Source organism: Cebidichthys violaceus, unplaced genomic scaffold, assembly GCF_023349555.1.
Source record: "Cebidichthys violaceus isolate CVI_PGR_0920_01 unplaced genomic scaffold, fCebVio1.0.p SCAF_4, whole genome shotgun sequence".
NCBI classification, from domain to species: Eukaryota; Metazoa; Chordata; class Actinopteri; order Perciformes; family Stichaeidae; genus Cebidichthys; species Cebidichthys violaceus.
The window spans coordinates 14552512-14571172 of record NW_027176594.1 but is presented as its reverse complement, the minus strand read 5'-3'; the positions used below and the strand labels follow the sequence as shown (position 1 = coordinate 14571172).

The window sequence follows — 18661 nt, the reverse complement described above, 5'->3', positions numbered from 1 at the left end:
TTCCTTCTGTGATAACAACCACCCTGACCAATGAAATTGCGAGGCATCGATTCTACGAGCCAATGCCAACTCTCTTGTCAGTTGGACTTCCTGGTTTGGTTTGTTGTGCTTTTCTGCATTGATCATGGCTGCAGAGGGCGATTTTCTGGCGAGATACCGTGCTGTGTCAAATAAACTAAAAAAGTAAGGTTGAATTACAGTACTTCAATTACAAAGAGGACTTAATGTCAGCGTTAGCGTAACATCTCTTGACAATAATGCTACAAATGTATACAGCTAGCGCTTATAAGCTAGGTGAAGCTAATAGTTAGCATGTCCCTGTCATTACTGTCAGCATCACATGACGCTGTTTACCGTTGCATTTGAATGCTTGTAATGTAATTTCTGAGGACATATCATGTTAATAGATTTTAACTGTTGAGTTCAGGTTCATTGAAAGTAGTAAGTAAGTGATGTGTAGTTACTCGACAGCTAAGCTAGCGTTACCCTATCTATAGTGGCTAAACTAGTGAAGCACTTCTGTTTAGCACGTGAACAGTTACCTGAAGCGTATTTACTCTAGCTGGCTTGATAAATGTCTAATTGTGATGTTTTAGAAATGTTAAAGACGTGTGTTTCCTCGTGACAGACGTTTTCTCCGGAAGCCCAATGTAGCGGAGGCGAGTGAGCAGTTTGGTAAGTGTCTCTGTCAGTCACTGTGCAACCTACCGCTACCTTTACACTTACAATAGCCCTTTCCCAACGTCTCCCCTACGGCCTCAAACCATAAACCCTCAGGGACTTACTGACGTCACCTGGTAAATAGTTGAGTGTGAGAGACCGTAAGGACTTAAAATTAGGCAAATAAGAATCGGACAGCACTTTGCTGGGTCCGTGAGTGTGGAGATTGGGCCAATGAGAATGTACGTTCAGTACGCACCACATAAACTCCAGCCTCTCTCCTTGCTATCCTCCATGTTATTGAGAAACAAACAGTTTCTCCACTTTGTGCCTCACATGTATTTTACTGTTTTCGCTTTGTGTTTCAGGTCAGTTAGCTAAGGAGCTGAAGCAGCAGGACTGCCTTCAGTATGCTGCCTTCTGTAACCTGGCCATGGCTCGGTGAGTGAACACTTGTATATGTATTCTCATACCTTTTGCACCAGATTTACCTGGACCATCTCAGAGTCACAATACAGGTCACATTCCATTGCCAAAAGCATACAGCCACCGTTGTCCACATGCGTTTGTGTACTTGCATGTGTTGCAATACAGGGAAATATTTATGTTAAAACATGAAGTGAAAGTTAACACAATAGGTCTTGCACAGAGCGCTGACCTCAAAGCCATCTACCATCTGTGAGACAATGCTAACTGCGAGTCAGACATTTATCACCCGCGTTCCTCTCCTGACCTCATTAATGTTTTTGTGGCTGAAAAGGATCAAAATCCCTCAAGTCAAGCTCCCAATTCTGTAGAAAGCTTTCCAGGAAGTGCGGAGGCTGTTGTAGCAACTTTAGCTGAGATGTTCAAGACCCACATATGGTTGTAGTTTACAGGTGTTCTCATAGTTTCAGCCATGTATCGTGTTTGTTACAAACAGAAATTCTTGCTACTATGTTTTCACCTCAATAAACGGTGATCGGTCTAATGGCGATCACATGTTTACTGTTGACCTATTGGATTGTGTGTCTCACACTCTGAATACCCTTACTGCAGGTGTGAGCAGACTCTTTTCAACGCTCCTGGAGAGGCTCTGGCGTTGACCGATGCTGCCCGCCTCTTCCTCTCATCTGAGAAGGAGAACAGGGCGCTGCAAGCCCCGGGCTTTGATGAGCACCTTCAAGCTGCTCTCAACTGCTACAGTTTTGCCATCAAGGTACATGATGATTCCTAGTTTTATTTCAAGTGCTTGAAGCAACAGTTGTTCTCTGAAAATATCTGGGAAATGAAAGTTGTAGTACATTTGATGTGAATTTTGTAGTTTATAGAATAAGGGTTTCAGAGTAGATTATGGATTCCTGTATTGTTTCCACAGTTCTTAAGAGACCATAAGATAATGCTGATGTGCAAATGGCTTACAGGTGCACATTGAGATGAACCAGCCTGTGATGGCAGCCAGCCTGTGTCTAGAACTTGGCAATGCTCTCAAGGTAAAACTCAGCTCCAAGCTGTCCTGAAAGATAAATTAACTTGCTTTTGATTTTGACTTGATATACTGCTATTCGAATGACAAGTTAATCTCAACTCATCCTCTGGTTTCAATAGGAGATGAACAGACCAGGAGAAGCCATCGTTCACTTCCAGAGGGCTGCAGAGCTGCAAACACAGACGCCAATTGAAGCTCTGCTGTCAATGGGAGAAATAGCTACGTGTAAAATTCTCACCCGTGAGTTCAGTCTGTCTGTTCGCATCTGATACGTAGCTGATGAGTGTTTTATGTGCACATGTGATTTGACTCGATTATAGAGTTTACACTTGCGTGTCTCTTGTTGTTTTTGCAGGTGACTACGACGGTGCTCTGTCGGTGTTCACAGAGATGCAGCTGATGTGCCAGGAGAGAGGACTGCAGCTACCGGGCATCAACACCCCTGTTGGTGAGGCTTTGCATTTATCTACAAGCTTCACCTGCTTCAAAGAATCGTACAGTGCATCCGGAAAGTATTCACAGCATTCCACATTTTGTTTTGTTACAGGCTTATTCCAAAATGGATTAAATTCATTTTTTTCCTCAAAATTCTACACACAATACCCCATAATGATAACGTGAAAAAAGTTTGTTTGACATTTTTGCTAATCTATTAGAAATAAAAAACGCAGAAAATCACATGTACATAAGTATTCACAGCCTTTGCTCACTACTTTGTTGAAGCACCTTTGGCAGCAATTACATCCTCAAGTCTTTTTGAGGTGCTACAAGCTTGTCACACCTATTTTTGGGCAGTTTCTCCTATTCTTCTTTGCAGGACCTCTCAAGCTCCATCAGGTTGGATGGTGAGCGTCGGTGCACAGCCATTTTTAGATCTCTCCAGAGATGTTCAATTGGGTTCAAGTCTGGGCTCTGGCTGGGCCACTCAAGGACATTCACAGAGTTGTCCCGAAGCCACTCCTTTGTTATCTTGGCTGTGTGCTTAGGGTCGTTGCCTTGTTGGAAGATGAACCTTCGCCCCAGTCTGAGGTCCAGAGCGCTCTGGAGCAGGTTTTAATCAAGGATGTCTCTGTACATTGCTGCATTCATCTTTCCCTCGATCCTGACTAGTCTCCCAGTTCCTGCCACTGAAAAACATCCCCACAGCATGATGCTGCCACCACCATGCTTCACTGTAGGGATGGTATTGGCCAGCTGATGAGCGGTGCCTGGTTTTCTCCAGACATGACGCTTGGCATTCAGGCCAAAGAGTTCAATCTTTGTTTCATCAGACCAGAGAATTTTGTTTCTCATGGTCTGAGAGTCCTTCAGGTGCCTTTTGGCAAACTCCAGGCAGGCTGTCATGTGCCTTTTACTGAGGAGTGGCTTCCGTCTGGCCACTCTACCATACAGGCCTGACTGGTGGAGTGCTGCAGAGATGGTTGTCCTTCTGGAAGGTTCTCCTCTCTTCACAGAGCAACACTGGAGCTCTGTCAGAGTGACCATCGGGTTCTTGGTCACCTCCCTGACTAAGGCCCTTCTCCCCCAATCGCTCAGTTTGGCCGAGTGGCCAACTCTAGGAAGAGTCCTGGTGGTTCCAAACTTCTTCCATTTACGGATGATGGAGGCCACTGTGCTCATTGGGACCTTGAATGCTGCAGACATTTTTCTGTACCGTTCCCCAGATCTGTGCCTCGATACAATCCTGTCTCGGAAGTCTACAGACAATTCCTTGGACTTCATGGCTTGGTTTGTGCTCTGACATGCACTGTCAACTGTGGGACCTTATATAGACAGGTGTGTGACTTTCCAAATCATGTCCAATCAACTGAATTTACCATAGGTGGACTCCAATCAAGTTATAGAAACATCTCAAGGATGATCAGTGGAAACAGCATGCACCTGAGCTCAATTTTGAGTGTCATGGCAAAGGCTGTGAATACTTATGTACATGTGATTTTCTTTGTTTTTTATTTTTAATAGATTAGCAAAAATTTCAAACAAACTTTTTCCACGTTATCATTATGGGGTATTGTGTGTAGAATTTTGAGGGAAAAAATGAATTTAATCTATTTTGGAATAAGGCTGTAACAAAACAAAATGTGGAAAAAGTGAAGCGCTGTGAGTACTTTCGGGATGCACTGTATGTTTCAAAGCTGAGATCAAAAGCTGCGTGTTTAAACAAACTCAAAAAAAAAACACAGGATCAGTGTTCAGAGGCAGTGTCTCACTTTGTGCTTTAATATCGTTGTTGCATTTTATTTGATTACACTGACTTTCTTCATTTTCCTGGAAAAGGGGCATTTTTGGACATTGTGGCAAAATGTGAAATCTCCAGAGTTCTACTGCTGATGTTACTTGAGGTAAGCATGTTGATTTGATATAGAAAGACAAGACATTGCCAGAAAAAAACATCTTTATCACAGTGAAGTGGAAATATGGCCTCAATAAGGGACAATGTTTTTTTTAAGAATGTATGAACCAGTTCTTTCCACTTCAAAGCTATATTTAATAGATAGTTGTGATAAAACAGTGTGTACCCTGTTTAAAGTGTTTTTTACCACTGATACACAGCAACATGAACACTGTGCAGACCAGTTACATAAAAAAAAAAACACTTCCACATCAACGACAACGCAACAAAGAATATTGCATCACTGATGCTAAGTATTGATATTGTATCCCACTACTCATGCATCCCACATCTGTACATGACTCCCTGGTGCAGCAGCACTTTAATGGTCCGACGTTGCTTGTTTTCCCGAGTAGCCCCCGCCTCAGAAGTTGTTACCAGAACATGCCCAGACCCTGGAGAGATACGCATGGGAGTCCTTTGACCCTCACAGCCAAGGTAAAAGCACCTCAATATTCATCTGTTATTTAAGCAAAAAACATGAATTATATGCGTTTGTCTTTTCACTGTGAATGCAGACCATGAAGCCAATGATCACATATTTTTGAAGTGGTGTAATCATGGGTCTTGTCCTCTCCTTCAGTGACCTTCCTGCCTGAGAATGTTTTCCTGCTCCTGCAGTCAGTAGTGGTGAGTTTTATCATCCACATACTTGTACAATTCACAGGATTTCCTGATCCTTCATACAGGAACAATAATGTCTGTCTTCTCTTGCCAATGGAATGCTTAATTTTGTTCCATTAGCAGTGGTGTCAATGTGTGTGTGTGTGTGTGTGTGTGTGTGTGTGTGTGTGTGTGTGTGTGTGTGTGTGTGGTCTTTTAATATCAGGCTACCAGTATTCAAAGTTCTTGATTGGTGTTTATTGACTTAAATGAAAAGATTAAAGCAACTTGTTCTGGATGAACAGACTGTATCCACATTATAAATGTGCATAATCATTGACAAGATGCTGAGAACTTGTCAAGGTCATCTGACTCTGCAGTTCTGGTTTATTTCGTGCAGCGTTTAACAGCGAATCTGTTTTGCAGATGGCGTGTCAGGAGAAAGACACAGAGTCCCTCAAGTCTCTTCAGACTGAGCTTTGGTGAGCACTCAAAAATGTTCATTTCCATTGCGTGATGGGGATCGAGCAGCATTTTTATTGCTTCTCAGTCTTCGTTTTCCATATTGATTATGTGTCGTTTCTTTTCTCCCCTCAGGCCGTTTCTGACTGCAGAGCAGAATCATCTTCTCCACCTGGTGGTTCAGGAGCGCATCACGCCGTCTGGACAAGGCATTTAGTCAGGGACGGTTTCACTCCCTTCCTCTGGGAACGATACTTTATGTAATGGAACATTCCTGTTTCTGACTGGGTCTGTTGTAAGGCCCCAAGAAGTGTTGTTTTAAAAATCTCAATGTCGTAACTTGCACTGAGAGAAATGCTCGCAGCACTGAACTTTCCCCTTAGAAAGCGAAGTCCCACAGATTTCAAAATCAGTGAAAAGCCGATGACCTTTTGTAGTACTGTGTGTTGCTTCTTTTTCTTTGTAGGGTTTTTAATTAAAATATAAATTAATTTGAATGAAATCTTGTGTGCTCTGGAGTTAAGGCCACAGAACTGGACCAATGAATACATATTTATTATGCAACAGTGACTTTTGTTGCATTTACAGCAGTTTAGTAGATGAAACAACAAAGGCTTTTGGTATAATTTGTTTTATTAATAAATGATATGGCTTAAATTCCAATGTAATTACAAACAAAACCTTCTATTGCATATTTTTGAATTATGGTGAAATGAAACAACATTGACCTCCATCCTGGTTCACTTAAAGTTCACCTGTACACATTGCATGTACTTTTCTTATGATAGCAGCCAACTACACACACAAAATCAACCATGGTTTAACAAAAAAAAAACCACTCAGTACAAAATGTTACAAAAATATAATGGTTACAATGTACATAGATTAAAAAAGGATACACTATACTTCAGTTGTAAAACGAGGATACATGATTAAAACTACTTGTACTGTATATTGAGGCTGGTCTTTCCTGATTGTTCAAGTACTGCAACAGGACTGTTGTAGTTTTGCCAGCATGCTGTACCTTCACAGATGCAGTATTTTATTCCACAACTCCTCTCTGGAAACCTGCAGTAGTAACTGTCAGCCTCACCACGTGATTATACAGGATGATAAGCATTTTCAACTACTAAATCTCTAAAGGGCTTTTCTCCTCCCACATGGTCAACTTAGTTAGATTCTTAAAGGAGTAGTTGGACATACAAAGTATTTCTCTTTCCTTCTTGCAGACTTGGATGAGAAGGATTATACCACTCTCATTTCTGTTTGGTAAACATGAAGATATCTGCAGCAGTAGGTTAGCTTAGCTTAGCACAATGACTGGTAAACAGCTAGCGTAACTGTCAAAACTCCGCTAACCAGCACTTCTAAAGCTCACTTTCTTCTTCTTTGTTTCAGTCAACGCTTGGCCAACAAGCACTCCAGCTCATCGCCCCCAGAAACCACAATTTGTCATTTTTATGCTTTGCTTTTTAGCTAGCTGTTTCCGGTCTTTATGCTAAGCTATCCCTCTGCTGCCAGTAGCTTTGTACTAACACACGGATAAGACTGGCATCAACCCTCTGCAAGAAAGCTTATATATTTCTCAAAATGTCAAACTATTCCTTTACAGTGCTATTGGATAATGACTATTCTCCAATTGTATATGTAACTACATTTTAAAAGACCATTGATTTATTCATTATTTTATGGATACACTGCTATGAAATAAGCACTTTTAAAAGGTTGCACCCTCCTCATCACAACCATCATGTTTTAGCCCACACTGCCCTCCTCTCCCTTTAATCAAATAGAAGTATATGAAGTAAAATTGTCAAGTTCAGCCCTTCATGTAATGTAAGCATGAGCTCCATTTCAATTTATTAAAATCAAAATATAAACAAATGGCTCTTTTAAGCAATCAAACATTATCCTCCCCTGTTTTCCTAGCTGCAGATGTAGATCATCAATCTTAAAGTTTTGTTTTTTTCCCCTCCAATTTATGAAGCAAATCCCATTCTTTTAATTTCACAAATCCAAACCGGGATCATGATCCCAGGCCTGACCTCGTTCCCTTTATCCTCTCACTCGCTCTTCTTCCTTAGGATGAGGTAGGTGAGGGCTAAGATGAAGGTGAGGACAAAAGAGATCCAGGCCAGGACATAGGAGTGTCCGTACCCTCCCTCCGTCTCAGTGGCGTGGAGCTCGGCCGTGTAGATTGAGGCCGCTATCATTATACACAGGCCTGCCGGAGAGAAAAGGGGGAGATGTCACGTGGACGCAGACGAGGCAATTAAGAAGTCATTATTTTTCATATTGCGAGATGAGGCTCATGAACAAGGATGGTGTAGCAGGCGGTTCCATTGTTTCACCTTCTAATTCCCCAATTACATGAAGTCATGACAATACATGTTAAAATCCCATTACTTGTACTTTCTGTTAGTACTTTTCTCTTCTAGGAGCAGTCCCAAGACAATTCATAATTAACCGTATTACTCAATTGCATTGTGACGTAGAGATTATTGTATTTCACAGCTCTTCTGTCTACATGAACATGTTGAGTTTTACCAAAATCTGTCACAGCATGTTATCTTTTTTTAAATAGGATAATATATTACACCTAATTTATTGGCATGAATGTGACTTAACTTCACCATTTGGTTTTGGATGCTGTAACTTCAGGTGTTGATAACTACCACACTATTCTGCCCTTCTTACTGACCATTAATGAGCAATAGAGCTTAAACGCGTTGTTGATAAATGTATAAGTTTTTCTATCATGAGTAATATTAAAATAATCTGATATTTATATAATACAATTGTAAGTTGCAGCCCTTATTAGTACATTAAATGAAAACCTCCATACAGAATCTTTTTAACAATCACTTCTCCGCCCCCTTATTCTACAAACAGCCTCTCACCTCAGAACATATCGGTTTCAGCCACATTTGAATGTTCTGGAAATGCCTCCTCATTGAGACATTTAGGACAGAGAGGCTGAAGTTTGAATAAGAGTAATCCAAACATGCCGATAGTTTTACTGTGCTGCAGTGACTTTAAATCACGTGTCATTGAGACTCTACAGATTTAACCAGCTGTTGTAGTTTTGGGGTTAAACAGCGGACTCTTGAACCTGGATGGCTCATGTGTGAAAGCCCTTCTGTATCTGCATCTGTACATGCTGCTGCTGAGCTCGGCTTGCTTACTTTTACTTAAGTAACGTTCTGAATGCAGGACTTCTACTTGGAACACAAAACTGCACCCCTAATAAAAAAAATATCTCAACTTCATGAGATATTTAGCTCTGCTCTTCCTCGCTACATTTTAAAGCCGTTTTAAGCTCGGTCCTATCGAATGAAATGATTTACAGTTACACAGATGTCTAGAACAACTCTGAAGTCAAGCGTTTAGCACACATCCTCCATGGAAAAGTACAAATCTCCGCTACAGGGTTAGGGTTAGAATTTTTTTTAAAACAAATCGATACTTCTTGCAGCTGTTTGACTCCGGGTTACTTACAGGCGATCAGCTGTAAGATGCCAGTGAAGGTGAACCTCTGGCCCTTGGGCAGGGTGAACAGCTGAGCCATGAACACAAACAATGCCAGAATGGCGAAAATACAGGCCAGCACTGAAGTGGCCTGCACCGTCTGGAGAAATTCTGTAGCAGCAGGACGACAAAACAGACACACAGTCAGTGAAAGGCCCACATCAACACAGGAACAAGGCAATAGCACTGTTTAAATGTCACGCATTATAACTGCTCTATTATTATTAGCATCCATACAATAATCACTGATAACCTCTGAGCACATTGTGTTACAATCCCCTAATCAGCATCTCAACACATTGACTCTCTAGTCGGATCACGTCAACATGTGAACTTTACCCTCTGGGTAGTTTTTCAGGTTGGTGTAATGCCAGGCTGTGTTCGTCAACTCCCATCTGCCCCACAAGTCAGTTGACACTGTATCAGTGACCCACCAGGCCTGAAGACATACATGAAGATGAGAATAAACACAGTTATCCAGAATATCAGTGTTTGCATCAAATGTAAAGAAATATTTAGTTTAAATGCTTGAACTTCAGTGCCCTCTTATTTGAGCTCTTAATTAAGTTTGTTTTCTAGCACTTAGGCCTGCTTTATAATTTTAAAAAGACATAAAAATCTCACTTTTTGCAATATGGGACCTTTAAATATTCCATATGAGCTGGTGAAAGTCTAACACTGTGGGTGGCAAAATACAGAAAAAAAGCATATATTTTGGCATTTGACATCTGGGTATTTACAGAAATACATATTGCTTGAGGAGTTTAAAGGATCTTGCAAGTACCTTTTGGACGGCATTTATTACCTCATTTAAAACCCTTTTGTTCTTCCTTTCAGCACGGGGGGGGGGGGGTAAATGAGAAAACTAGAGAGAACAATAATCCACTCACATTATCAATGACGGCCACCAGGAGCAGGATGATGGTGGTGATGTGCAGAACAACGATTCCAGCCAGCATCAACATCGTGGCCTTCTGTAAACTGATAACGAGTGGGAAAAAAGGACGCATGGCGTTATTTATTTTCCAGCGCACGGACTTACGTAACGGAGGCGTGTAGGCACGAGGGAGCGTCAATTCACACAGCTGTCCCAAATTAATACGGGACACTCGAAACAGAAAGAAAAGAAAAAAGAAATACTGACAGAGAGGAGACCCGTTGCATGCGAGCCCAAACTCGCCCCAGAAGTCTCGCGGACGGACACATTTTTGAATCAGGCACATCTGCTATCTTTCACGCACGCGCACACACACACACACACACACACACACACACACACACACACCTCACAACCGGTTTCTCATCTTTTAAATGTTTTTTTTTAAAACACGTATTTTCTCCGATATTACATGAATATATGAATTGCCACACATTAGCAGGCCCCATAAACCCTTATCTGTTTGCTTAACGACTCGTTATTTTTTCTCGGCTTTAGTCCGTTTCCGTCGACTAGAAAGGCGCATTTGTTTAGACGGTGTTAGGGCATTCCTCAAACGGGCTGCGCTCGTGCGTTACACACACACACACACACACACACACACACACACACACACACACACACAGGGCCTGTACTATAGTCAACAACTTTGAAAAGAGCGCGAGAACACGACGACAGAAAACAATAATATACATACCTCTAACTTATCTACACGCATATAAACACGGTTGTCTGTTCATCTCAATGATCGTCCGCAGAGTTTAGCGCTGCGTGTTCTTTAAAAGACTTTTTTTTTTTTTTTTGCGCTCATCCGCACAGTTCTTCAAAGCGCCGGTTGGAAAATCTGTAGTTAACTTTTCTGCTCTCTACGCAACAAAAAACTAACAAAGACTTTCACAAATGATGCGCGAGAGCGTAAAACACAACTTCTCAAAGTGTAAACAACGTGGATTAAAAGTTACCTGAAAGTGCTTTGACGCACAGCCCCGGGAGTGATTTTGGGAATGTGAAACAGCGTAGACCCACCCAGCTTTGAATTCTCAGCACACACATCACCCTGTTTTCCCTCTCCATTCCCTCTCTTTCCTCTCACCAAGCCCCACCCATGAAGTTTCTCTTTTTTCCCCCTCTTTCAATGAAATGTCCAAACTAGGTTGTCCCTTCAGCTCCAAACTGTGCGTAAAGAGGATCACTCTTTAAAAATCATTCAGACTTTTGTATTCCTCAGATACCTTTCCCCACAGCTGATGATTTATTTTAGTGAAAATTCTCATCTTTGTACAGCTACAGCTCTACAGTAGCTATACTGTCCCCCCCTCCCCCGTATGAATATGAAATATAATTTTGTAAGCACATAATCGTGTCTTTTGCTTGTGCTTCCACACTCTTTGCCAATTCAATTAACACATAAAATGACTTCTCCAAAGATGGGACATTGAGAGGTGAGCAGGGACACCTTCATTGACACCAACGTGTCTGAAGGAAGTGAAAAGTGAAATGAAACACTGGCTCATGTAGACTGCAGTTTTGATTTGCGAGAGTGAAATAAAAAATCAATAAAAAAAAGCCTTCAATAGATTATTCAGTGTGACTGCATTGATTCTGCTCTTATCACATTAAACACGTGTTGAGTTTGTTAACAGCAGCAAGATGACAAGAAGCATGTGACATGATTTGTCCTCACATGAGCTCTTAGTAATCCAATACATATATATGTATATATGTATTGACATTCAAATCCTGGATATTCTCAAGTGGTTTAATCACGCAGTGGCCTGACCTTCCATTGAAATGTCATTCATAAAATACACTTAGCCTTTTCCTGCATTTGTAAACTTGACTATAAAACATTTTTGTTGTTTTTCCTCTGGACATCGAAAACACAAAAGGGTCGGAGTGATTAAGGAAAATTCAATGACATTAGCAACGGTTGCCACCAGAAACAGGAGGAAGTAAATGAACATACTACACTCTTCAGATAAACGGTCTCATTTTAACTGCAAACTGTCGTATTTTAAATAGACGCTGTCAGATAGGTGTTATTATTGGCTGTAGTCAAATCATATGTTATTCGGGGATTACTTGGCAGACAGTGCATATCTGGTAAAGCCTTTTATCACCGGTCTCAGATGAGAGAAAGCTCGAGCAGATATGGGTCTTCTTATTTCTACAAATAATTGCTCCCGTAGCTGTGCCTACGGTTATATAGATAGATACTGAATTGTAAGTCGCTTTGGATAAAAGCGTCTGCTAAATGACTGTAATGTAATGTACAAAGTATGTTATAAAAAAAAAAAAAGTAAAAGAACATTTATGTCTCCTAACAGGCCTCGGCTCATGTCTGACTCTGTCTTATCCCCCCTCAGGCCATGCGGTCTCTCAGTGAAGACCACATGGACTGAGGAAGTCCTGATCCCAGTGCTACAATGGCGGCTTTGTCCTCCCGGAGGTGGGATGAGGATAGATACCATAATTGCTTCCTTTTGCTCTTTTCACCGACCACTCCCTCATTTGTCGACGGCACGGATTCACTCAGTGACCTGGAAACATATGAGAAGATGAGGAATCATGCTGACGCTTCCCCACTCGGGTCATCTGTGGCCAGTAGAAAAAACAGAGTCAGGAATCAAGGTTTACACGGCTCGCTGCAGAAAAGCAGAGCGAGAGTACAGTATGTACAGATACTATGATGGAAGTAAAACAGGAAGTGGGATGCATATTCTCAGTGGTTTGGCATGGAGCCACACTGAAGGCTCCACTCTGCTACAGTCGTTTGTTAAGCATCATCAATGGATCAAACAATCTGTAGAGACTCGAGGCAATGTCTGACAAACCCAGAAGGTCTTTTAACAACACTAACTGCTGCTCTGACTTGCCTGAACTTTTTTTTCCTGAATCTTTTTATCTAATCCAGGCAGCCAGAACATAATGCCTTTTCTCTTTTTTTGCAAAATAGAAACACATTTTTTGTATGAAAATATGTAATATTGGAACAAAACATCAACATATTCCAATATAACTGATAATATATTTATATATGTAGTTCTGGCAACCATTTTTCTTTGAATTTGGTAACAGCAATGGTGGAAGAAGTATTCAGATCCTTTACTTAAGTAGAAGTAGTAATACTACACTAACAAAATACTCCACTTCAATTAAAAGTCCTGCAATGTTGCTTAAGTTAAACATTTCTAAGTATAAACAGCAAAATGTACTTAAAGTATCAATGTAAAAGTACTTAATGCCTGTAATGCAAAACGTCCCTTGTGAATGATCTATTATATTATGACAATATAATGTAATATGACATTATTACATTATGATGCATCATCATACATCATACATTTCATCTGCTGTCATTCTATTAATAACATAGAATGGAAATACTCAAGTAAATAACAAGTCAGGTACATGTACCTCAAGTACTGTACTTGAGTAAATCCACTACTTTCCACCATTGGGTAACAAGAGGACAACTTTAGGTAAAAAGGAATATTTGTCACCTAAATTCTCTCTGTTTTTTTTTTTTTTTTAGAAATCTGGAAATACCTTCAGGACAGAAGTTGTTTCAAAGATTGCCATGTAGTCATTTCCAAGAAAATTGGATGCTTATCTTTGTGACTTGAATGTAATGGTGCTGTAATACACCGGAGGACCAAACTGGGGCGAGGTTTTGTTGAAGTCGAGCATCTGCGGATCAGACCTATTGAAACCTAACATCTCTTTTAGAGCGAGCACATTTCTCACAAGTTCTGTGTTACTTAACTTTGTGCAACGCTGACTGAGCGCTGACAGAGCCATTAGAGTAGGTCTCCGTTTCTATTTACGTATCGCTGGGATGAAAATCACATCGAGGGCTGTATCATTGTCACAGGGCGTAGGAACAGACACAGGGAAGTACTTTCTCCAGTAGTAACTCTGAATAGAAGGCAGACCATTATATCTGACCCCTGATGGTTCTTCATATCCTCACAGTGAACAGTGAGTGGGTGCTCAGCAGCACTGGTTTCGCCTGATCTGAGTCACTGGAGTTTTCTATTCCCGTCACAACATGTGGGCCTCTTGGAAGTACAATCTATCGTCCATTGTGCAGTGGGGAAAGACATTATAGAGAAGTAGCTGCTGCTGAAATAATAAGATCTTTCAGGAATAAATGCTGACAATAATCTCATGTCTAACTTTGACTTGCTGTAGGGATGGCTACGTAGGGATGGCTACGTAGGGATGGTTACGTAGGTCTGACGGTTGGTCCACCACTTTAGTCTAGGGCTGGACGAAAAGTCAATATGATGACTTATCATCTTTCAATGGAATCATGTCGTAATGAAATCATATGTCGAGATATCGTGATACACAATTAGGTTGTCTAAATTTATATAAGGAGAACATACTCAGAAAATCTGATTATTTTGCACTTTGTTGTTAATTAAATGAGAAAATACTCGTCATTTGTCAAGTATTTCATTCACTCAAGAGTATACAAAACATGTGGATATTTCCTATTGATTACCAACAACTACACAAAGAACCGCTTCACAGAGCTACTAGCATGTACTATTTGTCCAGCAGAGGCCACATGCAGCAACAATGCTGAGGTCGTTACGCATCACACATTCGTCACAAATTGAGAATTATTTTCCTCTAATCTTTTTTTTGTGTGTGTGAACAAATCTTATTTCATCAGGAACCCAACAAATGAGTCACTCTTTAGTTGAAATGGTCACAAGTCACAACTGGTAAACATAGGACTCTCTAGGAATAAACTTTGAATCCAAGCAGCCACATGCATGCATAAAACCACTCACCCCACAAGGTGTCGAGGATCAGGAGTCTTCTTGTCTGTGAATGAAAGAGGACATCTTCAGTATTTCATGCGGATTTTAAATAATGCAGGATGACCACCGCTCCGCCTGGCTTAATCTTAGCTAAGGTGCTGCAGGTATCAAAAAGTCCAAGCTGATGAAAGAGATACATGCACACTTAGCTCTATGCAGTCAAATAAAGCGTTCACTGCATAGATCTAAGTGTATCTCTTTTGTTATATTTGTTTTAAAGTAGACATCACTGGTCTGTTTGTTTCTTGGGGTTCTTGGTAATCAGATTATGTGATACAATGTGGTCACGAGACCACCAGCAGTACAAAACTACAGAGCATGGTATGGTCTACAGATGTCCTGATTTACTGACTGTTTTTATTCAACTAACTTAATGCAACTGGGGCAAATCATGCTCTTTCAAAAAAAAAAAAAAAAGTTAAGTTAGACATGTGGTGTCCATACGTTCATCTTGTTTTTCATATGCATTCAATTGGGCTCATTGGGGAAAAAAACGCATACATTTGTATCCCTTTCTGTGACCATGTGTGAGATTTTAGGAACCTAAATTACTGTCATGCTCTAAACTTTTTAAAGTTTTACAGCTCTGTTTGTGTAGTAAAACTCATCAGTACAGACAATCAGATGACTTTGATGACTCCAATTGAGTTAACATGCTCATACTGCAGTGAGTGGTCATGGGTATTGAATATAGTGTCACTAAACACAAAAAGTGTACTCAAGCGTTTGGGCTAAATTATCAATATTTCTTACTCAGCAGATTCCGCCGTATCGTCTGTGCAGCGTTCTCATTGGTCCATTGTTGATGACTCTTAATTGATCGCCCTCATGTTCAGCTGAGGTGTGGGTGCGCGTGCGAGCAAAAAAAGCCTCAACAATCGGGCGATGTCGTGCAAACAGAGAAGAGATAAATTAACTTCGATTTTATTCGTTGTAACCGTTTATTTGGACACGTTTCGAGTTAGTCATTCGGTAAGTTTAGGACAACGTGGGGAAGGTTCAACTGCGTACAAAGTTCAAAAGTCAACCGCGACCAGGTGGGAGAAGATTGAACAAGATAAAGACGCCCAGCAGAGAGGCCGGTACCGGAGTGAACGGATCAATCAGGGCCCGAGTCCGCGCAAATCCAACCCGCCAGGTCGCGCGGAGCCTCGGCCTGAATCTGCCGTCTTCCCCGCAGAGCCAATCCCGTATTACAGAGTTCCGACACCTAATGGCATCTTGTCGTGGACTGTTGGTAATATCAGAACGGAACCGAGGTCCTCGGCTTCCGACTCTGGAGCAGATTTTACAGGTAAAAACCTCACCGCAGGATTAAGAAATCAACGTACCGGGGGTTTGAGGGTAGCGCACCGCAGCAATTTAAACATAAGTATTATATGTCGTTGCTACAGAGAAAGCTGCGTAAAAATGTGGCCTCAAGTGATGTAATTTGAGTCAGCCTAACTGTAACATAGCATTTTTACTTTTACTTTTGTATGCTACTTTATACATCTACTCACATTTCAGAGAAACATATTGTACTCTGTACCTCACTACATGTATTAAAGAGCTTTAATTACTTTTCAAAATAAGATTTTACATGTAAAACACCACTAGTTTATGAAATATGGTCCTTTGTTACAGATTTAACTTAAAGTACATGAAGTATTACAATTTTCTCCACCTTGACCAACTACAACATCCGCTTAGTACGATTTCTGTGCTTGAAAATTATAACTTCTGGACTCTTAAATTATTAAGTCCAGAAGTTATAATCAAGTATTTTTGATTACGTATTTTTTTTTTTAACTATGGTATTGCTACTTTTACTGATTAATAATGTTTGCATACTTCTTTCACAGCTGTGCAGGCCATGCTTTGACATGGACCTGATCTCATCTCTGTTTACATGCTGATTTGTATCCTTTTAGGTTTTCATGGAGTCCAGGGGAAAGTCTTTGGCCCCTCATTTGACTCCAGTTCCCATTTGTCTGAGTGGCTGGCTATGAGCCCTGTGGTGCAGTGTGACGGTAGTGTCATGACCTTCACTGCCTCTGGGAAAGAATTGAGACACCTGTTGGTGGACAGAGGTGAGTCGTATGATGCTACGTAGTAAGGGGGCAGTGCTGTTGGTGGACTATGCTAATGGAGGGAAGGACATCTTGTAAAGTATGAGGGGCCCACAGTTTTAGTGCAGAAACTAAAAGGCAACATTTCATGTGGCAAGGAGAGTGAATGTAACGCATATATAAAAGTAATTGTCAACCGGTTTGGCCCCCAGTTTGATGCAGGTGAAAATATTTACAGCAGCTGCAAAATTACTAAAATGAGTTCAACATTCTCTCTCCACAGAGGAAGCCTCTCCCATCTCCCTGTTCCAGTTACCTCAGTACTGCCGTTACTCAGTGAGGATGTCATGGAGTGACCTAGAGATGATGGTGCCTTATGACGCATGTTACATTATACAGGAGGTACCACCAGCACCTGCATTATATCTCCACCAGTTATTCCCTTGTCCTGTGTTCATCTTTTTTTTCTTTCTCTCCGTCAGAATGACAGTTACGTGTTGCCCATGTTGTGGTGGGGCAGCCCACTGAAACTCTCTTGTCCAGTGCAGACGTCCACTCCTGCCCCCCCCGTCTCCAACTCGGCCCTCTCAGTCGTGTGCTCCTCCTACGGCATGGCAGTGCAGATAAATGGGCAGGAGCAGGATATACAGATACTGGGGGTCATAGGTACTTTGTTTTTATTGGGGGAATAATGGTGAGTGGTTTGATAAATTATTTGTTTTTGAGAACAACTCACTTTGTGCATGGTACTATATAGCTTAGTATAATAGAATGCACATGCATTACAAAGCAAATCTTTAGATTAATTTGTCCATAGTACATTATATATGAATAATTAAAGTTTAGATGTAAATCTACACAATTTGTGTAGTTTGCATTCTACAATTATCAATTCATAATTTTTGTCAGGCTCCTTGCAGTGTCTTTAGACACAGTAGTTTTAGAATCACTGTTTTTAAATGCGACTACTTTTAGGCCAACAAAATGAGTAGATAAACCAGAATTATATTCCTGGCAGCACGGAGACGGCTTGGAAACGGAATTTAGACCTTCATTTTGGGAAATGAAACGAGTCATGCTTTAATTAACGCGTCCACAATTTTCTGATACATTTTTTAGGACTTCATGGAGAAAAATGCAGTATGTAATCTGATATTATGTATATGTAAAACGAGCAAAGCTCTGACAGTTATTTTGGCTAGACTTTAGTTAATTGTGTTGAGTTTATAATTTGTTCCAGGGGATTATCAGAATTTACACAAATTTTCAATTTTGATAAAACCTTTTCAAAAACTAACGTATACATATTTGACATTTTCATATTGTATTTTTCAGTTGGTGGTTAAATTACATTGTTATTTAGGTGGAAATTGCGTACAAGAACATTTAATTCAACTTTAAAATCGTTCCCTGTAATTAAACAGATCACATCCTAGTAAATTTTGTGTGTGTGTGTGTGTGTGTGTGTGTGTGTGTGTGTGTGTGTGTGTGTGTGTGTGTGTGTGTGTGTGTGTGTGTGTGTGTGTGTGTGTGTGTGTGTGTGTGTGTGCGCGCGTGCGCACACACACAATACTTGAGTGGTATCTGCATCACTGAATCTGACCCGTTATCGACAGAATGAGACTGACGTGTAATCTGCTTTACAGAGAATGACCGTTTGGGTCCGTTTGTGTCTGAAGACTGCGCGTACCGTTTCCCCTCCCATCCAGGAAAGCTTACCTTCTT

The 18661-nt window shown here is 40.8% G+C and overlaps 2 protein-coding genes and 1 long non-coding RNA gene across 3 annotated transcripts; 2 read left to right on the top strand and 1 right to left on the bottom strand.

Moving 5' to 3' along the window:
- The first annotated feature begins 86 nt into the window (after positions 1-86).
- On the top strand, positions 87-6537 carry f8a (coagulation factor VIII associated). Its single transcript, XM_068727012.1, has 12 exons — positions 87-183; positions 629-675; positions 1029-1101; positions 1699-1858; positions 2064-2132; positions 2248-2368; positions 2484-2576; positions 4406-4470; positions 4877-4958; positions 5104-5150; positions 5550-5605; positions 5721-6537. Exons 1-12 carry the CDS (start codon positions 125-127, stop codon positions 5800-5802), a joined length of 954 nt encoding a protein of 317 aa, XP_068583113.1. The 5' UTR covers positions 87-124; the 3' UTR covers positions 5803-6537.
- On the bottom strand, positions 6201-11112 carry emp1 (epithelial membrane protein 1). The gene is made up of 5 exons (XM_068727013.1): positions 11013-11112; positions 10004-10094; positions 9453-9552; positions 9084-9224; positions 6201-7809 (listed from the first exon to the last, which is right to left on the bottom strand). The coding sequence occupies exons 2-5, from the start codon at positions 10076-10078 to the stop codon at positions 7649-7651; spliced, it is 477 nt and encodes a 158-aa protein (XP_068583114.1). The 5' UTR covers positions 10079-10094; positions 11013-11112; the 3' UTR covers positions 6201-7648.
- A 4984-nt stretch (positions 11113-16096) lies between these two features.
- Positions 16097-17299, top strand: LOC137885004 (uncharacterized). Its single transcript, XR_011104779.1, has 3 exons — positions 16097-16179; positions 16799-16957; positions 17220-17299. It is a non-coding gene; the product is annotated as an uncharacterized lncRNA (long non-coding RNA).
- Positions 17300-18661: the final 1362 nt, after the last annotated feature.

Coding starts and splice junctions, on each gene's coding strand:
- f8a (XM_068727012.1), top strand. CDS start 125: ATGGCTGCAGAGGGCGATTTTCTGGCGAGATACCGTGCTGTGTCAAAT. Junction 1,859..2,063: donor GCTACAGTTTTGCCATCAAG/GTACATGATGAT, acceptor AATGGCTTACAG/GTGCACATTGAGATGAACCA. Junction 2,369..2,483: donor TACGTGTAAAATTCTCACCC/GTGAGTTCAGTC, acceptor TTGTTTTTGCAG/GTGACTACGACGGTGCTCTG.
- emp1 (XM_068727013.1), bottom strand. CDS start 10,078: ATGTTGATGCTGGCTGGAATCGTTGTTCTGCACATCACCACCATCATC. Junction 9,553..10,003: donor TGGTGGCCGTCATTGATAAT/GTGAGTGGATTA, acceptor GTATGTCTTCAG/GCCTGGTGGGTCACTGATAC. Junction 9,225..9,452: donor CCTGAAAAACTACCCAGAGG/GTAAAGTTCACA, acceptor CTGCTGCTACAG/AATTTCTCCAGACGGTGCAG.